Source organism: Ammodytes marinus, assembly GCF_949987685.1.
Source record: "Ammodytes marinus genome assembly, chromosome: 5".
In the NCBI taxonomy this organism is placed as follows: domain Eukaryota; kingdom Metazoa; phylum Chordata; class Actinopteri; order Uranoscopiformes; family Ammodytidae; genus Ammodytes; species Ammodytes marinus.
In genome coordinates, this window is record NC_137234.1 from 11373856 (window position 1) to 11392954 (window position 19099).

Genomic DNA, 19099 nt, shown 5'->3' on the forward strand with positions numbered 1-19099 from the left:
TGCGCGTACAAACGCACGCACGCACGCACACACACACACACACACTGCGGACTGTAATCAAGTTGTATTCAAGAATGCACAACCTATAGATTCACCAAATAAATGCCATTCTAGCCTATCCTATATTTGCCCAAAGACATAGTAAAGAGACAGACCAATTGAATTATGGTTTGGTAGGTAGGCCTATATATTTGAGTTTGATTTAAATGTATTTTCAGTATTAAAACCATCATTTGGATTTTCAATTAATAAACATACTAATTTTAAATGTACATATCCACCTTCTGTCCTTTATCTTTCCGTTCATACAACAATATACAGAGGAAATTTGAATTTTTCGGGCATATTTCGAATGGTAAAATTAATCGTGATTAATCCACAGAATCCTGTGATTAATCTGATTACATTTTTTAATCGTTTGACAGCCCTAGTATATATAGATCGAGAGGCCTGTGAGCACAGTGCCTAGACATCTGGGAGAGAGGAAACAGTTGAGGGGCATGGCGGTGTCACAACCGACACATCACAGGAGGTTTTTTAGTCTTTGGCTCTTCCCATTCCGGTCCGGTACCAGTGTTCAGCCATGTGGACAGAAAAACTAAGCAGAGGTAGGTCTGTTGGGAGCTTCAGCCAAGTTAAGCACGGAAATATTTCTTTCCTGTTAACTCAAGAGTCTGGCAGTCACCTGTGGGAGGTTGTCCTTTCTTTTAGTCGCGAGCCACCGGCCATTCGGTTCAGCCGTGTCTGACACATAAAAATAAAGACTTACCTGGTGATGAACTATGAGTTAGACAAATATGTGGTTTGTGAAATCTTACAGATGAGATGAGTGTTTTGACATATATTGAACTGCATGTCATTGTCTCTTAACTAAGAAAATTTTCAATTTATGGTTATGTTGGCGAAAGGAAATTTCCCTGAGTGGGTGAAGTGTAGAGTTGTAATGAGTTCCTTAAGGCCGTTTCATGGGTGAGTCTGTGCTTCGGGACAATGGATACATTTCTGTTTGGGCAAGGCTGGTGATTGAGTATGGTGCACAGTAGCTCACTAGCACATCTCCTTTAACCTGCATTAACTGACTTTATTGGCCACTTGGGGGCAGCAGAAACGAGCAGTAAAAACCCAACATTCATTTTGCCTCATGAGGTTTAGTTTAGTAACTTGTTAGCAAACAATTGCTTAAAGATCGAGCAGAAAGACAAAAAATAATTTATTCTGACCCATATTCTAGCCGCGGCTCTCGCCGTCTGGCATTAGCCCCCTACCAAAAGGGTGTTAGTGTTGGAGGTGGAAACGCAAGCCAGATCTAGCGTAACTGAGCTGAATCGATCCAAGCCGCACTGGCCATTGGAAACAAGGCTTTAGATGATGAACCGAAACAGCAGGATAAATTATGAATAATGAGATGTCATCAGCATATAACAAAATGTTGTGTGATCTCTGGCCAACAGCTAGTCCGGATATTGCAGGGTCACATCGTATTGCCTCAACCAAGGGCTCATCACCAACACAAATAGCAGTGGGGACAGTGGGGCCTGCTCCCTCTCAAAATCTCAAAATGTCCTGACCTCACCCCATTGGTTATGACCATCGGGCCATTATAAAGAACCTTCACCCATTTAATAAAATCAACACCTTGATCTAATTTCCAAGGTTGCATACAGAAAAGGCTTTTAGACCCGTTTGAAGGCCCTTTTCTGCGTCTAAAGAAATCTAAAGACCATCAATATTTTGCTGTTGACATAATTGAAAAAATATTAAGTAATCTTCAAATATTATTGCAGGAGTTATGACCTTCAATAAAGCCCGTTTGATCTTCTTTAATCAAGTGAGGCAGGCAGTTTTCTAAACGGGTTGTCTGGACTTTGGATAGAACTTTGAGGTCAACATTAAGCAGTGAGATGAGTCTATAAGAAGTGCAACTTTATGGACATTTGTCTTTTTTAAGAATTAAAGAAGGCTTCAAGTGTTGGAGGTGAAGTGACCTGCAAGCTTCTTGTACCCCGAGTTTAGAAATTGGAGCCTTGAAACGCTATGTGCATTTTCATTTTGTTCAGACTGATACAAATTCCTTTATAAGTCGCAGAAAGCATTATTTATCATTTTAGGGTCAGTGGTGCTCAATCTGAGACTGAGGCCATGGTGTGGGAGGCTGTTCGCTTTTCTGTCAAGTATGCTCAATATTTGCCTGCTTTATTTCCATGTTCAAACAAAATCTGTTTTGAAAAATCTTAGTTTATTTAAGGCAGTTTGTGTTGATGATTAATTTAATTAACAACGAATGGCAGTGAGTGGCTTTGTCTTTATTAGACAAACCCTTCGAAATTACACAATCATTTATTACATTGTTAATAATAAAATATTGATTATAGCCACTTTAGCTGTGCACACAATGTCTATGATATCTAGAAATGTGTGTGAAGTGAATTAAATATCTCAATTAGTGCATTTGTGGTGGTCACCTCACCAACTACTGCAGAAATGGGACTTGCAGTGGCTCTAACAGATCAAATTTGTCTTTGTCTTTATGTCAGTGCAATACATTTTGAGGAGATGGATTGCGTGCATACATTTCCCCCCAATGATCCAACATGGCCTCCCATGGGTGCCTCACTTTATTCACTACATTAAAGTTTACACACACTTAGTTTTCCTTCAGTTCAGTGAGGACATGAGCAAGTATGTCTCTGTACTCAATGTCCAAATAAAACGGGAAAAGCCCGAATCATAAAAATAATGCAAATACATGAAGGCATACTTACGATACAAACAGGCAAGTGGCCAAATGGGCATTAACGAGGGTCAAGGTGGGAGTCTCATTTTTCCTTCTGACAGAAATGTCTACAACTAAGCATGTGTCCTGTAAGTAAAGTTTGGATTGTCAACAGATGAAAATATACTGTGTGAGCTCTACAAGGTGGCTGTTTCCAGGCCAGGACACACAAATCTCAGCTCCTGTGAAGTAAACTAACCCAGCTGCCCGCATCCTACCCTCCTTTTTTCACAGGAAACTGCCCAGGACTTGATCTTAATTAGTTTGGCATGAGTCATAACATCCTCTGAGGATTAGAGATTGTTGTGATAGATTAGTGCAGGAAAAGTGACTTTTTTTTGTTTGTTTTGGATGGTACAACAAAATGCTCTGGTTGTGTAGAAAGCTTAAATCTGTTTTATATTTTTTTCAAATCAAAATAAACTTTTATGAAATAAATTGTATATATACTACTGTGCACTGTTGGGTCAAGATGTTAAACTTGTACTAACAACAGTTCGATGCCAACAAGATAACAGGACTGAGATCATACATTGTGCTTAAAATTATTCACTTTTATTTATTGCACAAGCATGTGTTTGGTTGTGTCAGTGGAATTGGATCAGAAATTCACTGGGTGGTAAAGGTTGACTTTTCCTAAGCTACTTCTGTGGTTAGCTCAATTGGGAATTAGAAATGCTCAAAATCCAAGATAAACTCGGCTGAAGAGAATGTGCAAAAAAAATCTAAGTGAGCAGACATCCACTGTTTGAGATGTGTTGTCTTTTCCAAAAACAATATAACATTCAATAACTCAGTTGTCAATAGCCTTTATTTTCCAACAACATTTTTTTTTGGCATTCTCCTTCCAGTTGATTCATTTATTCTCTACATCAGGTGGAGCAATTCCACTTTAAATGAACTCATTCTGAAAATGTGAATGTTGACGAGAAAAGAGTGGGCTTTGATCATTTTTCAGAGGCCATGACTGTTATGCTTAAAGAGGCACTCTCTATGATTTTTGGCCCATGCCTTATTTTCTGTATAAATTACATACAAAGAAAGCTTAAGAGGTGTTTCTCAAGGGCCCCACATTTTTATGCCTTCACTGTATTGGCAAATGCACTATGGAAAAGCTGAACTATACTTGAAGTGCTGTACTTTCGTGTGGTTTGGAACGTGAGGTGGGGATCAATTGCTTGGTTTCTGCAGAAGCATCCCAGAAAGCCCCCCGAGAGGCAGGTCTGAAGGACAGGTGGAGAGCCACATAGTGCCACCTCAAACCACTGTTGCCACGGAAGGAGGTGGGGAGGCTTCACAGGAGAGTGAGAGGTGGTCAAACACTGCCATGTCTGTGGGCGAGTGTGTACGGCTGCAACTTGCAAATATGTCCATTATTAATTTCAGTTATTTGTTACAAATTATAATTTAGTCTATAAGATGTCCAAAAGTGCTGAAAAATGTTGCCTAGCTCCAGACCAAGAATTGATTCAAGTATGTCATTTGCTCAGTGATTCAATAAATTAAACTAAATGAAAATTCAATCTGATTATCAGGCATCTACACAAATGTCCATCACGGTTTCCCGCAGGCAGCCCAAGTTGAGGTTTGTTGAAGCGCCCAAAAACCCTAATTCAATCTGAAATAACATAAAACAGACCAAAGCAGCAAATCCCCCTGATTGCCAAGGTGAGAAGCAGTTCATGTGTTGAGGGCCTGAATAGTATAAGGTTGAGGGAGACAAGTAATTTGTTTTTATTCTTTACTGTTTTGTCCCTTTTGTAGCCTTAATTTTCTCTTTACTCTTGACACAAAGAGGGTGTCTGATCAGACACTAATTTCCTATCTGTGCAGATCCTCAGTGCAGAAACACAGCTCTGCTCCGAGGTCAAGGTTAAAATGAATGGTGATCTTGATGAAGCTTTTGATGCTCTGCATGTGATGTTCCAGCTTCATGCAACCACAAATCACTGAACCATCTTCAACAACATAAAAAATGTAAATCTCTTTTTTTCTTCTTCATTGTAGTAGGCCTATAGCCTATAGCCTATCTAGGCCTACATTGTATTATCATGTTTAATGGCCTAGATGTCCACTTAATTCTCCTTCTGTCTCTATCCCCCTCTTTCTCAAGTTTAACCATAAAAAAACGTAAACATTTCTGTGCTTCTAGGATATAGTTTGCTGGCTTGATATTGGACACGAAACCTCAAATAGGACAAAACCATGTTTTGGGGTTTCTTTGAATAATGTGACTCATGCTGCCCTCTTCTGTTACTGAGACAGATTTCACCTAAATGGCATAACATCCGCTCACTTACCCAGTAGGCCTATGTAATAACCCGGCATTGGTGACTCGTAGTTGTAGTTATTGTTACACATATCTTTAATTGGGATGATAACCATTGATTCGTGCGACAAACATGATAAACTTTGTATAAACGCCAGCTTTGCAAATCGCCATTTAGACAGTTTATTCATAACTCGATATGACTCTAAACTGGCATTTGTTTTGACATTAAAAACAATATGGTCAAACACATCAGTGAATTCAAATCATAATCGTGTGCAAGATGTGTGCAAAACTGTGATCCCAAACTCAGCTTGAGGTTTCTTTGTGACGGCGGCCTGCCCGAATGCCATTCATAGCGAGCCAATCACAGCGAAGCTTACTGGGCCCTTCCATCCAATAGCGGAGCCGGATGTTTTTTGGCCCTGTTTCGACCGCGACAGACAGAAGCAAGTGGACCGGTTAGAAGCTAAGCTAAATCAGTCATATTTCAGCCAACTAATTTAGTTTGTTGCATTGATTTCATTTTTAGCACGTGTGTGTATCTGCTTTGGAAAAATCGTTGCTTCCTGTGAGTATTTTAGATTTTAGGCTAAAAAGCGCAACTGTGCGTTTATTTGAGGAAGCCGTTTCTGACCTGCTAGCTGAAATAGGCGCCAGTCGTGTTTGACAACAGCGCTATTCAGTCACGTTCCCGGTGTTGTTGTTTGTAGTGCTGAGTGAACGCGCTCATTTCCGTTAGGTAAAGGCGGCATTAAGGGAATAGAAAGTTAACGATAGGTAAAATAAGGTTAGACATGGCAGAATTCCTCGAAGACCCGTCGGTGCTCACGAAAGATAAGCTGAAGAATGAGCTCACAGCCAACAATGTGGCGCTTCCGAGCGGAGAGCACAAGAAAGAAGTGTATGTGCAGCTGTATCTGAAGAATCTGACCGTGCTCAACGACCAGATTCCGCCTGCAGACACTTTCTCCAGCGACGACGAGATGCCTACTCCCGTGGTGTCCAACAAGAGCCGATCTGGAAGAGTACGTTTCTTTTCCCAATTATTATTCTGTCAAAGTTGAAAGAAAGTGACGAGGGATTTTTTTCTTTGTGGGTGCGGTGTTTTTCTGAACAAGTGAAGGCTGCTCTTACACATCCTTAAGTCAAAAAAGGCATTGCATTAAATAGTGTTAAAATAAGGCCTTTAAAGGGTTTATATCTTTAAAAAGTCTTAAGGATGCCCATACTTGGAAGTAAGATGTAATCATTGTTTGACGTTGTAATAACTCCAGATAATTGATAGCGTTTAAAAAAAATACAATTTACAAATGCCTCTCAGTTAACAACACTGATCTTCACGTGATGATACAATATGGTTACTTTGAAATTTAAGTGACACATGTTTGTTATTATTGAGCTTTAGTTATGTATCTAGAATGACCTAAAATAAAATAAAAAATTGCATGTTTTCCAACATTTGAAGTGACGGTGGTAGAACTTTTTCACTGTTCCAAAGAAGTCATGTTTTATACAAAAGTGTCCCTTACCCAAAGTTATTCACGTCTTGTATCTCTGCAGTTTTCTTTATTGTAAAAATGGTCTTTAATTTCATTCTAAGTTGCATTAAAACTATCTTAAAGTTGGATCCCTGTTGCTGTATGATAAGTAACTTAAATCTATTTGCAGAAAGCGACCAAAAAGACAGACAAGCCCCGCACAGAGGAGGTGGAGGTGACCGATCTCTCCGATGAAGATTTAAAACAACAGCTGGCACAACACGGTGTGGACTCAGGACCCATTGTTTGTGAGTTCCTGGAGGCCTGTGTCACATTTTTAACATTCGTTGGTCAGTTTTGTGGGGCTCAATGTTGATATTTGAGTTCTAAATATCGATTTTGCTTGTTTTACATAAACATTTCTGGTTAAAATTCTGTTACTTAGACCCCATTTACACTAAAAACCGAAACTGTGCATCGGCAAACATACTTTTGCGGATGCAGCCTATTATTCACATGACAACAGCAAACAGGCTTGAACCCGCAAACTTCTGATGCCGCCTTCCAGGGTGGAATCTTGTGAGACCCCAACTGTTTTGGTATCTTGTAAACTGGCGAAACCAGTTTCGCTGGTAACGCTGACGTCACTGCTCCACTTCACACATGCGTAGTCTATTACATTTGCTGTCAAAATGACGACACGCAAGTTAAAAAGTTAGAAGACAACATGCGCGGTGTCTCTGCGGCACCAACACTGCGATCAGCGGAGAGTGTCGTGCAGGGCTCAAATATAACACTCGCCAATTTAGTCTAAGCGGCAGTGGCGAAGTCGGTAGGGAGATCGACTCTGGAGTGCAGGGTCGGAGGTTCGATCCCCCGTCTCCCCGCCACATGTCGAAGTGTCCCTGAGCAAGACACTGAACCCCAAATTGCTCCCGATGGTTCAGAGAGCGCCTTGCATGGCAGCTTCTACCATCAGTGTATGAGTGTGTGTATGAATGGGTGAATGTGGTAAGATATGTAAAGCGCTTTGGGGCTGAGAAAATCGGCTAGAAAGCGCTATATAAGTCAAGTCCATTTACCATTTAAGCAATTAGTAAGTTGTTGAGACCACCCGACAATTTGGCTGGGGAAAGATTTGTGCTGTAAAATAAACTTGTGTCACAGACTGTAATGTCAGGGATATAGCAGTTTCTACATTAAAAAACTCTATCTATAGATCAGTGCGCAACAGTTAAGTTACTGTTCAAATAAAAAGAGCATTGAGGCTACGGCTTCACATTAAAATCATTTCACTGGCTTCACGTTAATAGCATTTCACTGGACAAACGTGAGTTGACTTTTATTTTGAAGTATGTCTAACATCTGCGGACACAGCTACTTCAAAGCCCTGCAGTGGTGCAGTCACTAACAGCATGTCTTCTGTTTTCACGAGTTCAACGCGCTGAAAGAAGAGGACAGAAAGCTTGTCATTTACAATACTTGTTACCCTAAGCTCACCAACCGCTTCATGAACGTTAGTTGCATCCATTTTCGGTTACAGCAAGGTTTTATGCATCAAATTGTACCGGAAGAGCTCTCTACTAGGCTAAGTGTCACCGCCAACTATTGCGTGCACATCCGTCTTTAGTAAAAGAACAATTTATTTGTCATTTTATTCAGCCTCCACCCGTAAGGTGTATGAGAAGAAGCTGCAGAAGCTTTTGGACCAGCCTCCAGCTGAACCTGAAGCTCCGACTGACGTCACAGCTCTCCCCAAGGCCGACAGTAACCAGAATGGAAACACAAATTCTGACCAGTACAGTGACAAGGAAGACGGTAAGCGCTGACCGCACATGGCTCACAATCTTTTTTTCAGCTTTCACATTACTTTCCCAAGACAAATAACAAGGCCTGAGTATGACGGCATGTTTTCTTTTATTCAGCAAAAATTATCCAGACAACTTGGTCGACCTGCTTCTTGTAACAGATCCCTGATTCAGTGTTGGGAAAACACACATCACTTCACTGACATTGCCGTTTCTCACTGTTTTCTTTACATCATGTGTGTTTTCAGAGGAGATTGCTGCCCCTGAACCAGAGCCGGTCCCTGTGGTGGAGAAGCCTGTGAGGAGCAGAGGGAAAGCTCCAGTTACCGTCAGAACCAGCAGCAGACGGCAAACCAAGGTCAGACACATTTTCTCATTTCCAAACGTAGCGCTAGGAGTATATTCTAAGTTTGTATGAATATTGTATGATTTTAAATAACATCAACAGGTGGTGGAGGAAATAATAGTCGAAGAAACCCCCAAAAAGGCCAGTGAGAGCGTTGTTGAAGATATCCTTGCCAATGAAATAAGCACACCGACAGGCATCAGGTAACGGTTCATCATCACTTTTACTGACTGCCATTTAAAAAGATGTTTAAGATGCTCACTCACAGTCTTGCACAAGAATTGGGTTCTGCGAAATATTCAATTTGAAGAAAAAAAGTTTGACATCCTTGACCTTGGAATCCCTTTTTTCTTAAGTTCACTTACGAGCCTTTTCTTTCAAGCTTTCAACCCATGTCACATGCTTACTAAGCAGTTGTATCTTGAGGTAGCTGTCACATTCAAAGCCCAAAAAAAATTTTGAACAGAGAGAATATTTGAATATCCTTTGGGGTTAGTCTTTGGCTTGAGATGTGACTGCTGTCTCCATCACAACTAGGAAAACTCTTTACTGCCTAGGAAGCTCAAAGTGCAATTACATCTAGCAAGTGCACGTTTTTTTTGTGTGTGTGCCTTGCATTAAAGTAAAATGTTCTTGTCTCCCTACTTAGTGCGAGCTGCAGACGTCCGATCCGAGGCGCGGCTGGTAGACCACTAAAGCCAAGTGAATACTGGCTGGACGAGTCCCGTTTGCAGCACAGCGTCACCACCGAGAGCCACACTTCCTCTGAGTCCTTCTCCAGAGTGGGCAGCGCTGCCTCTTCCAGCAGCACACCGGCCCGACGAGGCTTCCTGTCTGTGCTGTTCAAGCTCCTGCTCCTTGTTGTGGTGTGTGCTTCTCTGTTGTACGCCTACCAGAAGCTGGACGCCGACCAACTCAACACTCTGAAGGGCCTGGTGGACAGCGTGGTCATCCCCGTTCAGGGCGCGGTCAACAACGCAGCCACCTACCTGGGCATCGGCAGCAGCGGTGCCACACAGAGCGCCGGCAAGTAAAAGACCCTATGCAGTCTCTCGCCACGCCCACGCCACCTCTCTGTCGCTTGCCGCAGCACACCACAACTTAAGCAGTAAACCGGGCTCTCCTCTTCTTTTTACCTACATGGTTGGACAAAGGACACTGATTTAATTGGAACGATAAACTTTCTCCTCTCCCGACTCCAACTTTTCCTCCCACTCCCACGAGAAGAAACAGTAGCTATCTGGAAGACACTGTTTTGTGGCAGTCAAAGAGACTCATTGTGATGTTGATCTTAATCTGTGAATTGTTTGTTTGTGTTTTGTGCGTATTTAGCCCTTGTACGTAGAAACAACTGCAGAGTGGAGAAGTCCATTTATCCGTGCATGGTTGTAGTTTTTGAAGGTCATACTGTAGTTTGTTATCTCTGTGTCAGGTGTTTTTCTGATGGTGAAGTGCCTGGACACTAGTAGCACGTAGTGCCCTCCCTTTCTCAAGCACAAAGCAGTGCAACTTCTTATACCAGAATGTTTCCATATTTTACTGTATGAATTTCAAATTTTGCTCCGTAGCTTTAGAGTTAGGTAGAGACAGTGATTCATTATTTCTAATGGTGCTCAGGTCAATTCAGCTCAAACTTTTAAATGTGGTCAGTGCTGTGAGGAGACAAACACACACAGTGTAATCAGGTCACATCACTGCATGAGGAAAATCCGCCCACTTTCAGGTTTAGGTAAAAAGAATAATCTTATTTTATTATTATTTGGCTGATCACTGCTTGACTCATTGTATATTGGGCTCCATGATTATGACTTAAATAATAATTCTGGTTACTCTGTATTGTAAATGTAATAATGATTTTTAATGTCAATGGAATGAGGATGAAAGTCTTCTTTTTGGATCTTATCTATCTTTTCAGTTTATATATAAAATAGATTATCTACCATCAAATCGACAATAACTCCTCAAGGAAACGGCTTTTGATCATAGTTTATTGATTTTCCAGCTATGCCAGTGTGCCCATTTGAGTTTACATGCTTTGGGTTTTAGTGCTCTGTTGTGCTTGTTCTTTTTTCTTTTTCTTTGTTTTTAAATGAGATTTCTGATCCTTCAGTCCTATCTGCAGGATTGGCTGATCCAGTGCACCCACATAGCCCACCTCACCGACTGCATGTGTCCAGACGTGGAATATCTGCAAAGATGACACAAGGATGTGAATCCTCTTAGCAGTTTATCAATTTATTCTCTTCAGAACTTTTGAATACTTCTGCCTGTGCAAATTACCACGATTAAGACACAGTAGGTTACTCTGAATGGGGGTCTGCGAGGGAGGATGCATTCACTGGAGGTGATGTTGGGGGTGTCAAGATTTCTGGGGCATCTTAGTTTCTATTTTGATATTTTTCTAAAGTGGCGTCTTCAACTTTTTATAGCACATTTTAAGGTAACAATTGAAAGCAATATGTAATACATGCAAGTGATACTGTATCTTAATTTGACTTTTTCTGACTTAAACAAGTGATTAATCATCAGGCAGCTCTCCCACAATGGACAGACATGACAGGGGTTATGTGGGTAAGGATTTTTAATCTGTTTATTTATGATAATGATGTAGGCAGTGTATCATAAAATAAACTTTGTTCTTGCCACATATTGTTTCCTTTGTCTTCTGTTGGACTCTGCATCTTTTCGAGGGCTATGGCAGTATAATATTTGCATGTTTTAAACAATTTATCCAACACGCTTGAATGTAGCTTCTGGGAGAAAATCAAACATCTTGAAAAGAATGTTTGAAAAACATCAGCTTTTGTCCTCCTAACATAAGCTTAAGCCAACAGAACGTAACATGACTTAGTCGACCCACTCACTGGCGAATTAATTATCTTTCTTTTGGTTTTAAATGTAGAAATGGCTTGTGAACTTTAAGTAGTAAACAAATTGTTAACACTGAAATCACCTTTCTACAGATTTCGTTTTCTGTTTTGCGTTAACTGGCCAGGTGTCTGTCTTTGTGCAGTTTCCTCCAGGTGGAGTGGATATTATAAGCATTAATATTTTTGAAAGAGGCAAATAAACACTATAAAATTACAGTGATTTCATATATATACTGTAAATATATATATATATATATATATAGATATATATATCTATATATATATTATTTTTATTTTTTTATTATTATTTTTACAAAATCCTCTGATACACAGGGTATCGGACTCATTTATGGCTATCCACAGCATATCCAATGTCTGAACTTGTCTGGTTATTATACTGTTATTCCCTTTTAGTAATCGTGCTCTGAGCTTGTGTTTCCCCCTGCTGGCTCTAGAGCTGTCTGTACTTGACTAAGAAATGAAGCTCAGCAGTCGGTGTCCTCAGGATGCTCGAAATCCAAGGGTGAGTACATTTCTGAACTTAAAAAAAAAACTGTTAACATTGCCTAAATCCAACTTTTCTGGAGCAGCTCCCTGGCTCTGCAGATGGAAACACTGAAGTCATTTTCATGTTAGCTCAGCCAAAACTCTGCAGTGGGCCTTTACTGGATAAAGCAAGCATTTATTTGCAATTCCAGATGCAGTCTAACATAGAGTATGAAAATAAATTTGATATTTTTACTGTGGGTTTGCACACAAGGCATGATGATGATCATCATAATATTGATTCTTGTCATTAATAAACTTTCTTTGAGTCGTATGTGGAACCATCTTTATTTCTTATTTAATTGTATTATTTAACTGCGGTTGTAGGTGAAGTAATGTACCAGTTGACTGAGGTGTCCCTTCGAGTGCCAAACATACTTTGTAGGGGATGGAGAGGCTTAGTCAATTAAATCCAGTAGGCTGCAGCCTGACAGAACAGCAGGAAGAGGAGCAGGCACAAAGTACAGCACACCAAGTCTCACTGTAGTGTTGGGGAAAGGACAAGGAGTTACATTCAAAGTAACCGGACCCTCAAGACAACAGGTGAACAGCCATGATTTATTTTGCTATGTGGAAATTTGAAATACTGCAAGTTAGTGTTTTGTGGTGCACTCGTTCGACTGTGGGAACATTTTGTCCAACATTTTCTTTATAAAGTGAGAACAGCTGAATGTGTTTAGTATGTTTCTTCTTCCTGATCATCATGCTCTCTGTGGCCCTTGTGAGGATTTTAGGTTTCGGAGCCTGTTGAATACCGAAATAAATGTGTTTTAGTAATGTTATTATTCACCACATACAGTATGTGTGGGTCTACATACAGTATTTTTATCAGTGCTGTGACAGCTTCAAGTGTGAATATGTACCAAAGCTAAATACAGTAAATGTACCTATGAATTACGGATAGCAGTCATTCTGGGAAAATAAAAAGATAGTTTGAGTAGGTGGTTTCCTTGGAATATAGTTTAATCTGGGACTTCATCAAAATATTACCCAGATAAAAGATACAAAAGTGGTTACGACATCTTGAAAAACGATTATAAAAGTTGAATGTTTTACACAATGTATTGTCCCTGTAGTATAGCAGTCATCTCATCTGCATGCAGCATCTGCATGCACCACATGTCTGTGTTGCAGTTCAAGGGTGATTTAACCCTTCTCATTCACATCAAACTTTTGAGAGTTTGTTACATAGCTGCCTTCTCTACAATTGTGGTATATAATATGTGATAGCTGACATGTCTCTTGATCATGCAGGTACCGACCAGGTTTTTATTTTGCATAATTACAAGTCACCCCCCCTTGTGACCTTGCAAGATAAGCCACCTTGTGTTTACGTGCTTTTCAATGCTTCCTCTTGGTAATCCAGTTTCGGTCCGTCTGGCTAGTGAATGGACACTTTTACAAGTTCACTCTCAATGAGTATTTATCCTTCTTAAGACATGACAAAGGGGTTCATTTCTCAAGATTTCTTGATTAACGATGACATGATTTATTTCAGGATTGGTTCACTAACATCCTGTTTCATAATCTAATTTAGAATCCAAAAACCATGTTTAAATTTTAAACAGTTATCTCTGGCCCAGACAAAGTGTTGTACACAATGTAAGGCCTCATGTACAGTATTAGTACAATCTTTAGCAAGAAGTAAAAACATATTAATATCAATATTTTAGCCGTAATAAACAACACCTTAAAGAGAGTATTTAGGTAATTTAACTTGAAAATATTTCTTACATAGTTAATATTAGAAGTAAAGTGGTACAATTCTTTATAGACAAAGTACTAGATACGTGCCGAATGTTTATCTGTAGTTTAGGTGCAGCAGATGGAGGCAGCGTTAAGGGATTACTGTAACTCCTTTAACAGTCTGCAGTACTTCAGTCAAGTTCGGCATCCGATTATAGTCCTGCTCTGTCCTCCATTTGGGGAGGAGGGTGGAGGGAGAGGAGCTCTGTTTGGCTCACAGCTCCCCATCCGGGCCCTGAGTCACATGTGCTCCGTGCTGTCGCTGCAGACAGTGACTGTGGTATAGCTGTTGTGGATGCAGGGGGTAGGCAGATCTGGGAGAAGGCACCTTAGTTATCCATTCAGTTTGCCATGCTGATTACATGTTGGTATTTATACCTCACAGCCCGGAGCATCGCCGAACAAAGCAAGTATTGCTGCTATTTTTGTGTCTGGCTGCGTGTCTTTTCAAGGTGAACCCTGCAGAGGGATAATGTGTGAGCTGGACCTGAGTCTTTTCGTGTTTTCTTGATAACTTGTATTTGTCTAACAAGTCAGAGAAGCTTCCATTAGTGCTGCTAAGATGAATGTCAGACTTAGTTTGTAATGCCTCTACACTCTACACGCTATGTCTCGAATGCAGTATTTATGAAGTTGGAGCACGCAGCCTGCTTTATGGAGGCCATGCATTCGGTTGTGTCTGTATATAGTATAGTGTTTGTCCCTCCTCTACATAAAACACCTTTCCTGATCAGTATCACTTTTCTGTTCCCCCTTTCTCATTGTTACACTCCTTAGCTCTGAAAATGGCCTCGATCCTGCAGAAGCTGATGACCCCGCTGTTCAGTGGTCCTCCTGAGCCCCCTAGGAACAAAGTGACAGTGGTGGGCGTGGGCCAGGTTGGCATGGCTTGTGCTGTCAGCATCCTGCTCAGGGTAAGAGCACCCTCCCTGGTTTCACTCAGATTACCTTCAGCCTGTAAAAGGATGGAGTAATACCCAGAATCCTCCTAGACTGACACCGGATTACTTATCTCCTGGTGTCTGATCCGGCTGTTATCCATTCACTGTCCTTGTAAAGGTATACTGAAATAATGGCGGAAAAATGTATTTGACACAAAAAGGGAAATGTTTCCTACTTAAGCATTTCATTCTGGCTATTCTTCTTCAGATGGAATTGGGGTAGATTCATAACAGAATAAGTGACTCCACAGTGAGAATATAAACCATTTACCCATCCACTAATTATATGCACATTTTGTTTTAATCAGAATTGAGTTTGAGAAAGTTGAGAGACTGAGCCATACGCTCTTACATGAGGGGAAGCAGTGTTGTCCTAAACGTCCCTGATGATGTGTGCAGGAGCTGGCTGATGAGCTGGCCCTGGTGGACGTGATGGAGGACAAGCTGAAAGGAGAGATGATGGACCTGCAGCACGGCAGCCTCTTCCTCAAAACCGCTAAAATAGTTGCAGACAAAGGCAAGTTTAATACCTCGGACATGCCAGCAAGAAACTCAACAATTCCGGTATTTACAAGTTGCAACTTAAGTGGCAAGCATTGGGAATGTGAACGAACCATTATTGTCATTGAAAGCAGCGTATAGTAAGTCTTGGCAGTTCTGTTGAAATTTAAATCTCTGGTCCAATCTCAGACTACTCGGTGACAGCCAACTCCCGCATCGTGGTGGTGACAGCGGGAGTCCGCCAGCAGGAGGGAGAGAGCCGGCTGAACCTCGTCCAGAGAAACGTCAACATCTTCAAGCACATCATCCCTCAGATCGTCAAGCACAGCCCTGAATGCATCATCATCGTGGTTTCCAACCCAGGTATACCGTCACACACACACACTCACACACACACATTCTCCTCCTTCTGTCTGCATGTCACTCACTCACACAGACAAAAACAACATTTGCCTTCTAATTGAATCAACACTCACTCTTCAACAGTTGACGTGCTGACGTATGTTACCTGGAAACTGAGCGGCCTTCCCAAGCACCGCGTCATCGGCAGCGGCACCAACTTGGACTCGGCTCGGTTCCGCTTCCTGATGGCCGACAAACTTGGAATCCACTCCAGCAGCTTCAACGGCTGGATCCTGGGAGAGCACGGAGACACCAGCGGTGAGGGATTTTGTGGAATATCTGAATAAACAAAATTAAATGTGAAGCATGGGACTGGAAGGTTGATTGTGTGTGTGTGTGTGTGTGTGTGTGTGTGTGTGTGTGTGTGTGTGTGTGTGTGTGTGTGTGTGTGTGTGTGTGTGTGTGTGTGTGTGTGTGTGTGTGTGTGTGTGTGTGTGTGTGTGTGTGTGTGTGTGTGTGTGTGTGTGTGTGTGTGTGTGTGTGTGTGTGTGTGTGTGTGTGTGTGTGTGTGTGTGTGTGTGTGTTTTTTTAGTGCCTGTATGGAGCGGGACAAACGTGGCCGGGGTCAACCTGCAAACCTTAAACCCGGACATCGGCACAGACGCTGACGAGGAGAACTGGAAGGAAACCCACAAGATGGTGGTGGACAGGTAGGCCAGATCTCGCCTTGGATGTTTCTTGACTAATACATTGCTTTTAGGCTGATCATTTCTTATTTTTGTGTCTGTAATTGATTGCAAACATTTCAATAATCTCAAATCAGGTCACACCATTAGACCTCAAATAATAATAATTTGAAATATGTATTGGAGTAAAATTTATTGGATCTTGTTCCAGTAAAGAGCTAGAAATCTGCCTCAGTGGTATTACACATTAAATAAACTTTATATTATTGGATTTTGAATACTTCCATAATGCCTCTTATTAATAAGTAATGTATTGGTATCAACACAGGTTAGTGTTATTTTTTGAAAACTCGAATTTAAAATATTCATTCAACACACTTATCTCTCTCTTTCATCAATTCAGGACAAAAGCAGCAGTCATGAACAGAAAGAGTTTTTTGTGTTTTTTTATCATTTTATTTTATGATCTGCTTCATCACAACTAAACTAACATCTATCCAAACAATTAGCAGCCCCAAAACAACCTCTTTCTGTTGTACTGTTGTCTGAAGCTGTGTGTTGTGTCTCTCAGTGCCTACGAGGTGATCAGACTGAAGGGTTACACTAACTGGGCCATCGGTCTGAGTGTAGCTGACCTGACCGAGAGCCTCATGAGGAACATGAACAGGATCCATCCTGTTTCCACCATGGTGCAGGTAAAGGCACTGCTTAAGACCAGCTGTGTCTTAAAGTCACATATACGCACATCTAGTTTGTACATAAAATCAAACCGTATTGACTGCAAAAGTTATGTTGCTATGTAGCGTCATCTCAAACAGTTAAGTACACCAAATAACTTTGGGGCATTTGAGCAAAGATGGTTATTATTTGTATAAAGTAGAATTTTTCATGCGCATATTAGATTGTTAAAGGATTTTTTTTATCTGAGACTGATTATGATTGAAACTGATTACATGTTGTAGAGTGTTATCTTATTAAAAATGTAAAATTCTAGTTTTACTTCCTCAACCCCATTTTTTTTTTCAATTTACATTGACCGCTGAGTGACAAACCTTTACTTAAGTCCCTTTTTAGACCACAGTCAGTCATCAGTTTAATATATCTCCTAGATATATAATATGTAAATAAAGTGATTTTGTTCAATGGGTATCACATTTTAAACAATTAAATTAGTAATGACTTTAATTTCATGTCTTTTAATTTACCTTTAAATTGTGTAATTTGAAAATAATAATTTTTTGTGTTCATTCGTTTCAAATATAAGCATAATAATAATAAAATGTTCTTCTCACACTGACAGTAGTGCTTGTTTTTCATGGTGTGACCGTGCAGGGCATGTATGGCATTGGTGACCAGGTGTATCTGAGTCTGCCCTGCGTGCTGAACAGCGGGGGCGTGGCCAGCGTGGTCAACATGACTCTGACGGATGAAGAGGTGGGCCAACTGCAGGCCAGTGCCAACACGCTGTGGGACATCCAGAGAGACCTGCAGGATGTCTAACCCAACAGCAGGGGGCGCCACAGCTGTACCTTCCCGACTGCTCCTCACCCACAGTATACACACATTCTGCAGTCACTACATACCAGACAGCTCCACCCTCCCACACCGTCAGCCCTCAGCCCTCTGTAGATCCACAGGCCAGTGGGAGTTAAATCCTTTCAGATTAAGCCGTCAGTTGGTTGGTTCTGCTCACCACAGAGCCCAAATGTGACATCAACTGAGTGAGAAATGCTGCCTTGACTCATTAATCTTCGGCTGTGTGTTGCAGTGTGGGACCACTCATGTAATGTTGCTTTGATTGTGTAATAAAGCAAGTTTGTCGCTGCTTGAACAGGAAGTGCATGTGATCAGTTATTACTAATTACATGTATTTTATGTATTGCTGCTGTTTAAATTTGTTAGCTGCAACCAAAGACACATAAAAATCATAGGAGTCATTAATATATGTCAACGAATAAATCCCTGCTTGTAGATGTAGTTCAAGTCTTTTTTATTTAGATGAGCCCTTTAATTAGTAGAAACATGATTATTGATTAAGATATCAAGCCATTGGTTTAATATGTGTGGCCCATGATTTTGCATTGTGTAAGGGCATTTCTTGCACAGATAGAGGAATTATGCACATGATAAAACATATCTGGTCAAGTCATTTCATATTACTTCTGCTAAATCTTCCTTCTTTTCTTTATTTAACATATGACAGGATTTAAATTCTTTGTTTGGCTGTTTTTTTCTTTAAAGCTCTTTAAACTGGATTATTCCCCGTAAGACCTCTAGTCAGTGATGAACGCACAGTGAAGATCTCTTACTTTTACGGAAAATGATCAAGATAAACTAACTCTTGATTCTGACAGGATTAAAACCTTTACTCTTCCAGCTGGTCACCTTTGCTTGACCTTGTCATGTCTGGTTCAGTCTGCCATCTCCGGTAAAGCTCAGTGGGACACCTCTCTCAGTGACCTCGCTGTAGACAGTGTGCTGATGGGAGGCTGAATGGTGTTTAGTATGGTGTCGAATCACTGTGTTGTGTGAATTACTTTAATTGTCGCCTCGAGCTGATGCAGTTTTTAAGAAGTCTAAGGGTTGTTAAAGGAATTCCCTCCAATTCTATCTATTAGACACTGGATTCTCAAAAAGGAGAAGAATCTGTAAACACTTCAGTCCAGCAGTAAACATTAAATTATATCACATAGACAAGAAGAGGATATTTAATTTGTACAGCATAAGTATACGCAAACAGCAGCACAAATAGAAAAACATCATAAATGACAAAAAATGCAGAAATAATGA

General features: G+C 40.7%; 2 protein-coding genes across 2 annotated transcripts; both read left to right on the top strand.

Moving 5' to 3' along the window:
• Positions 1 to 5485: 5485 nt before the first annotated feature.
• Positions 5486 to 11315, top strand: tmpob (thymopoietin b). Its single transcript, XM_080028244.1, has 6 exons — positions 5486 to 6070; positions 6714 to 6831; positions 8186 to 8341; positions 8580 to 8689; positions 8780 to 8880; positions 9327 to 11315. The coding sequence occupies exons 1-6, from the start codon at positions 5840 to 5842 to the stop codon at positions 9709 to 9711; spliced, it is 1101 nt and encodes a 366-aa protein (XP_079884370.1). The 5' UTR covers positions 5486 to 5839; the 3' UTR covers positions 9712 to 11315.
• Positions 11316 to 12553: 1238 nt separating this feature from the next.
• ldhbb (lactate dehydrogenase Bb) lies at positions 12554 to 17945 on the top strand. Its single transcript, XM_080027262.1, has 8 exons — positions 12554 to 12636; positions 14617 to 14753; positions 15180 to 15297; positions 15471 to 15644; positions 15768 to 15941; positions 16216 to 16333; positions 16881 to 17004; positions 17642 to 17945. Exons 2-8 carry the CDS (start codon positions 14625 to 14627, stop codon positions 17807 to 17809), a joined length of 1005 nt encoding a protein of 334 aa, XP_079883388.1. The 5' UTR covers positions 12554 to 12636; positions 14617 to 14624; the 3' UTR covers positions 17810 to 17945.
• The last annotated feature ends 1154 nt before the right edge of the window (positions 17946 to 19099 follow it).

Excerpts from the sequence above, each read along its gene's own strand:
- tmpob (XM_080028244.1), top strand. The coding sequence starts at position 5,840 with ATGGCAGAATTCCTCGAAGACCCGTCGGTGCTCACGAAAGATAAGCTG. Across the intron at positions 6,071-6,713 it reads ACAAGAGCCGATCTGGAAGA|AAAGCGACCAAAAAGACAGA; the intron begins GTACGTTTCTTT and ends ATCTATTTGCAG. Across the intron at positions 6,832-8,185 it reads GGACTCAGGACCCATTGTTT|CCTCCACCCGTAAGGTGTAT; the intron begins GTGAGTTCCTGG and ends CATTTTATTCAG.
- ldhbb (XM_080027262.1), top strand. The coding sequence starts at position 14,625 with ATGGCCTCGATCCTGCAGAAGCTGATGACCCCGCTGTTCAGTGGTCCT. Across the intron at positions 14,754-15,179 it reads CTGTCAGCATCCTGCTCAGG|GAGCTGGCTGATGAGCTGGC; the intron begins GTAAGAGCACCC and ends TGATGTGTGCAG. Across the intron at positions 16,334-16,880 it reads CACAAGATGGTGGTGGACAG|TGCCTACGAGGTGATCAGAC; the intron begins GTAGGCCAGATC and ends TGTGTCTCTCAG.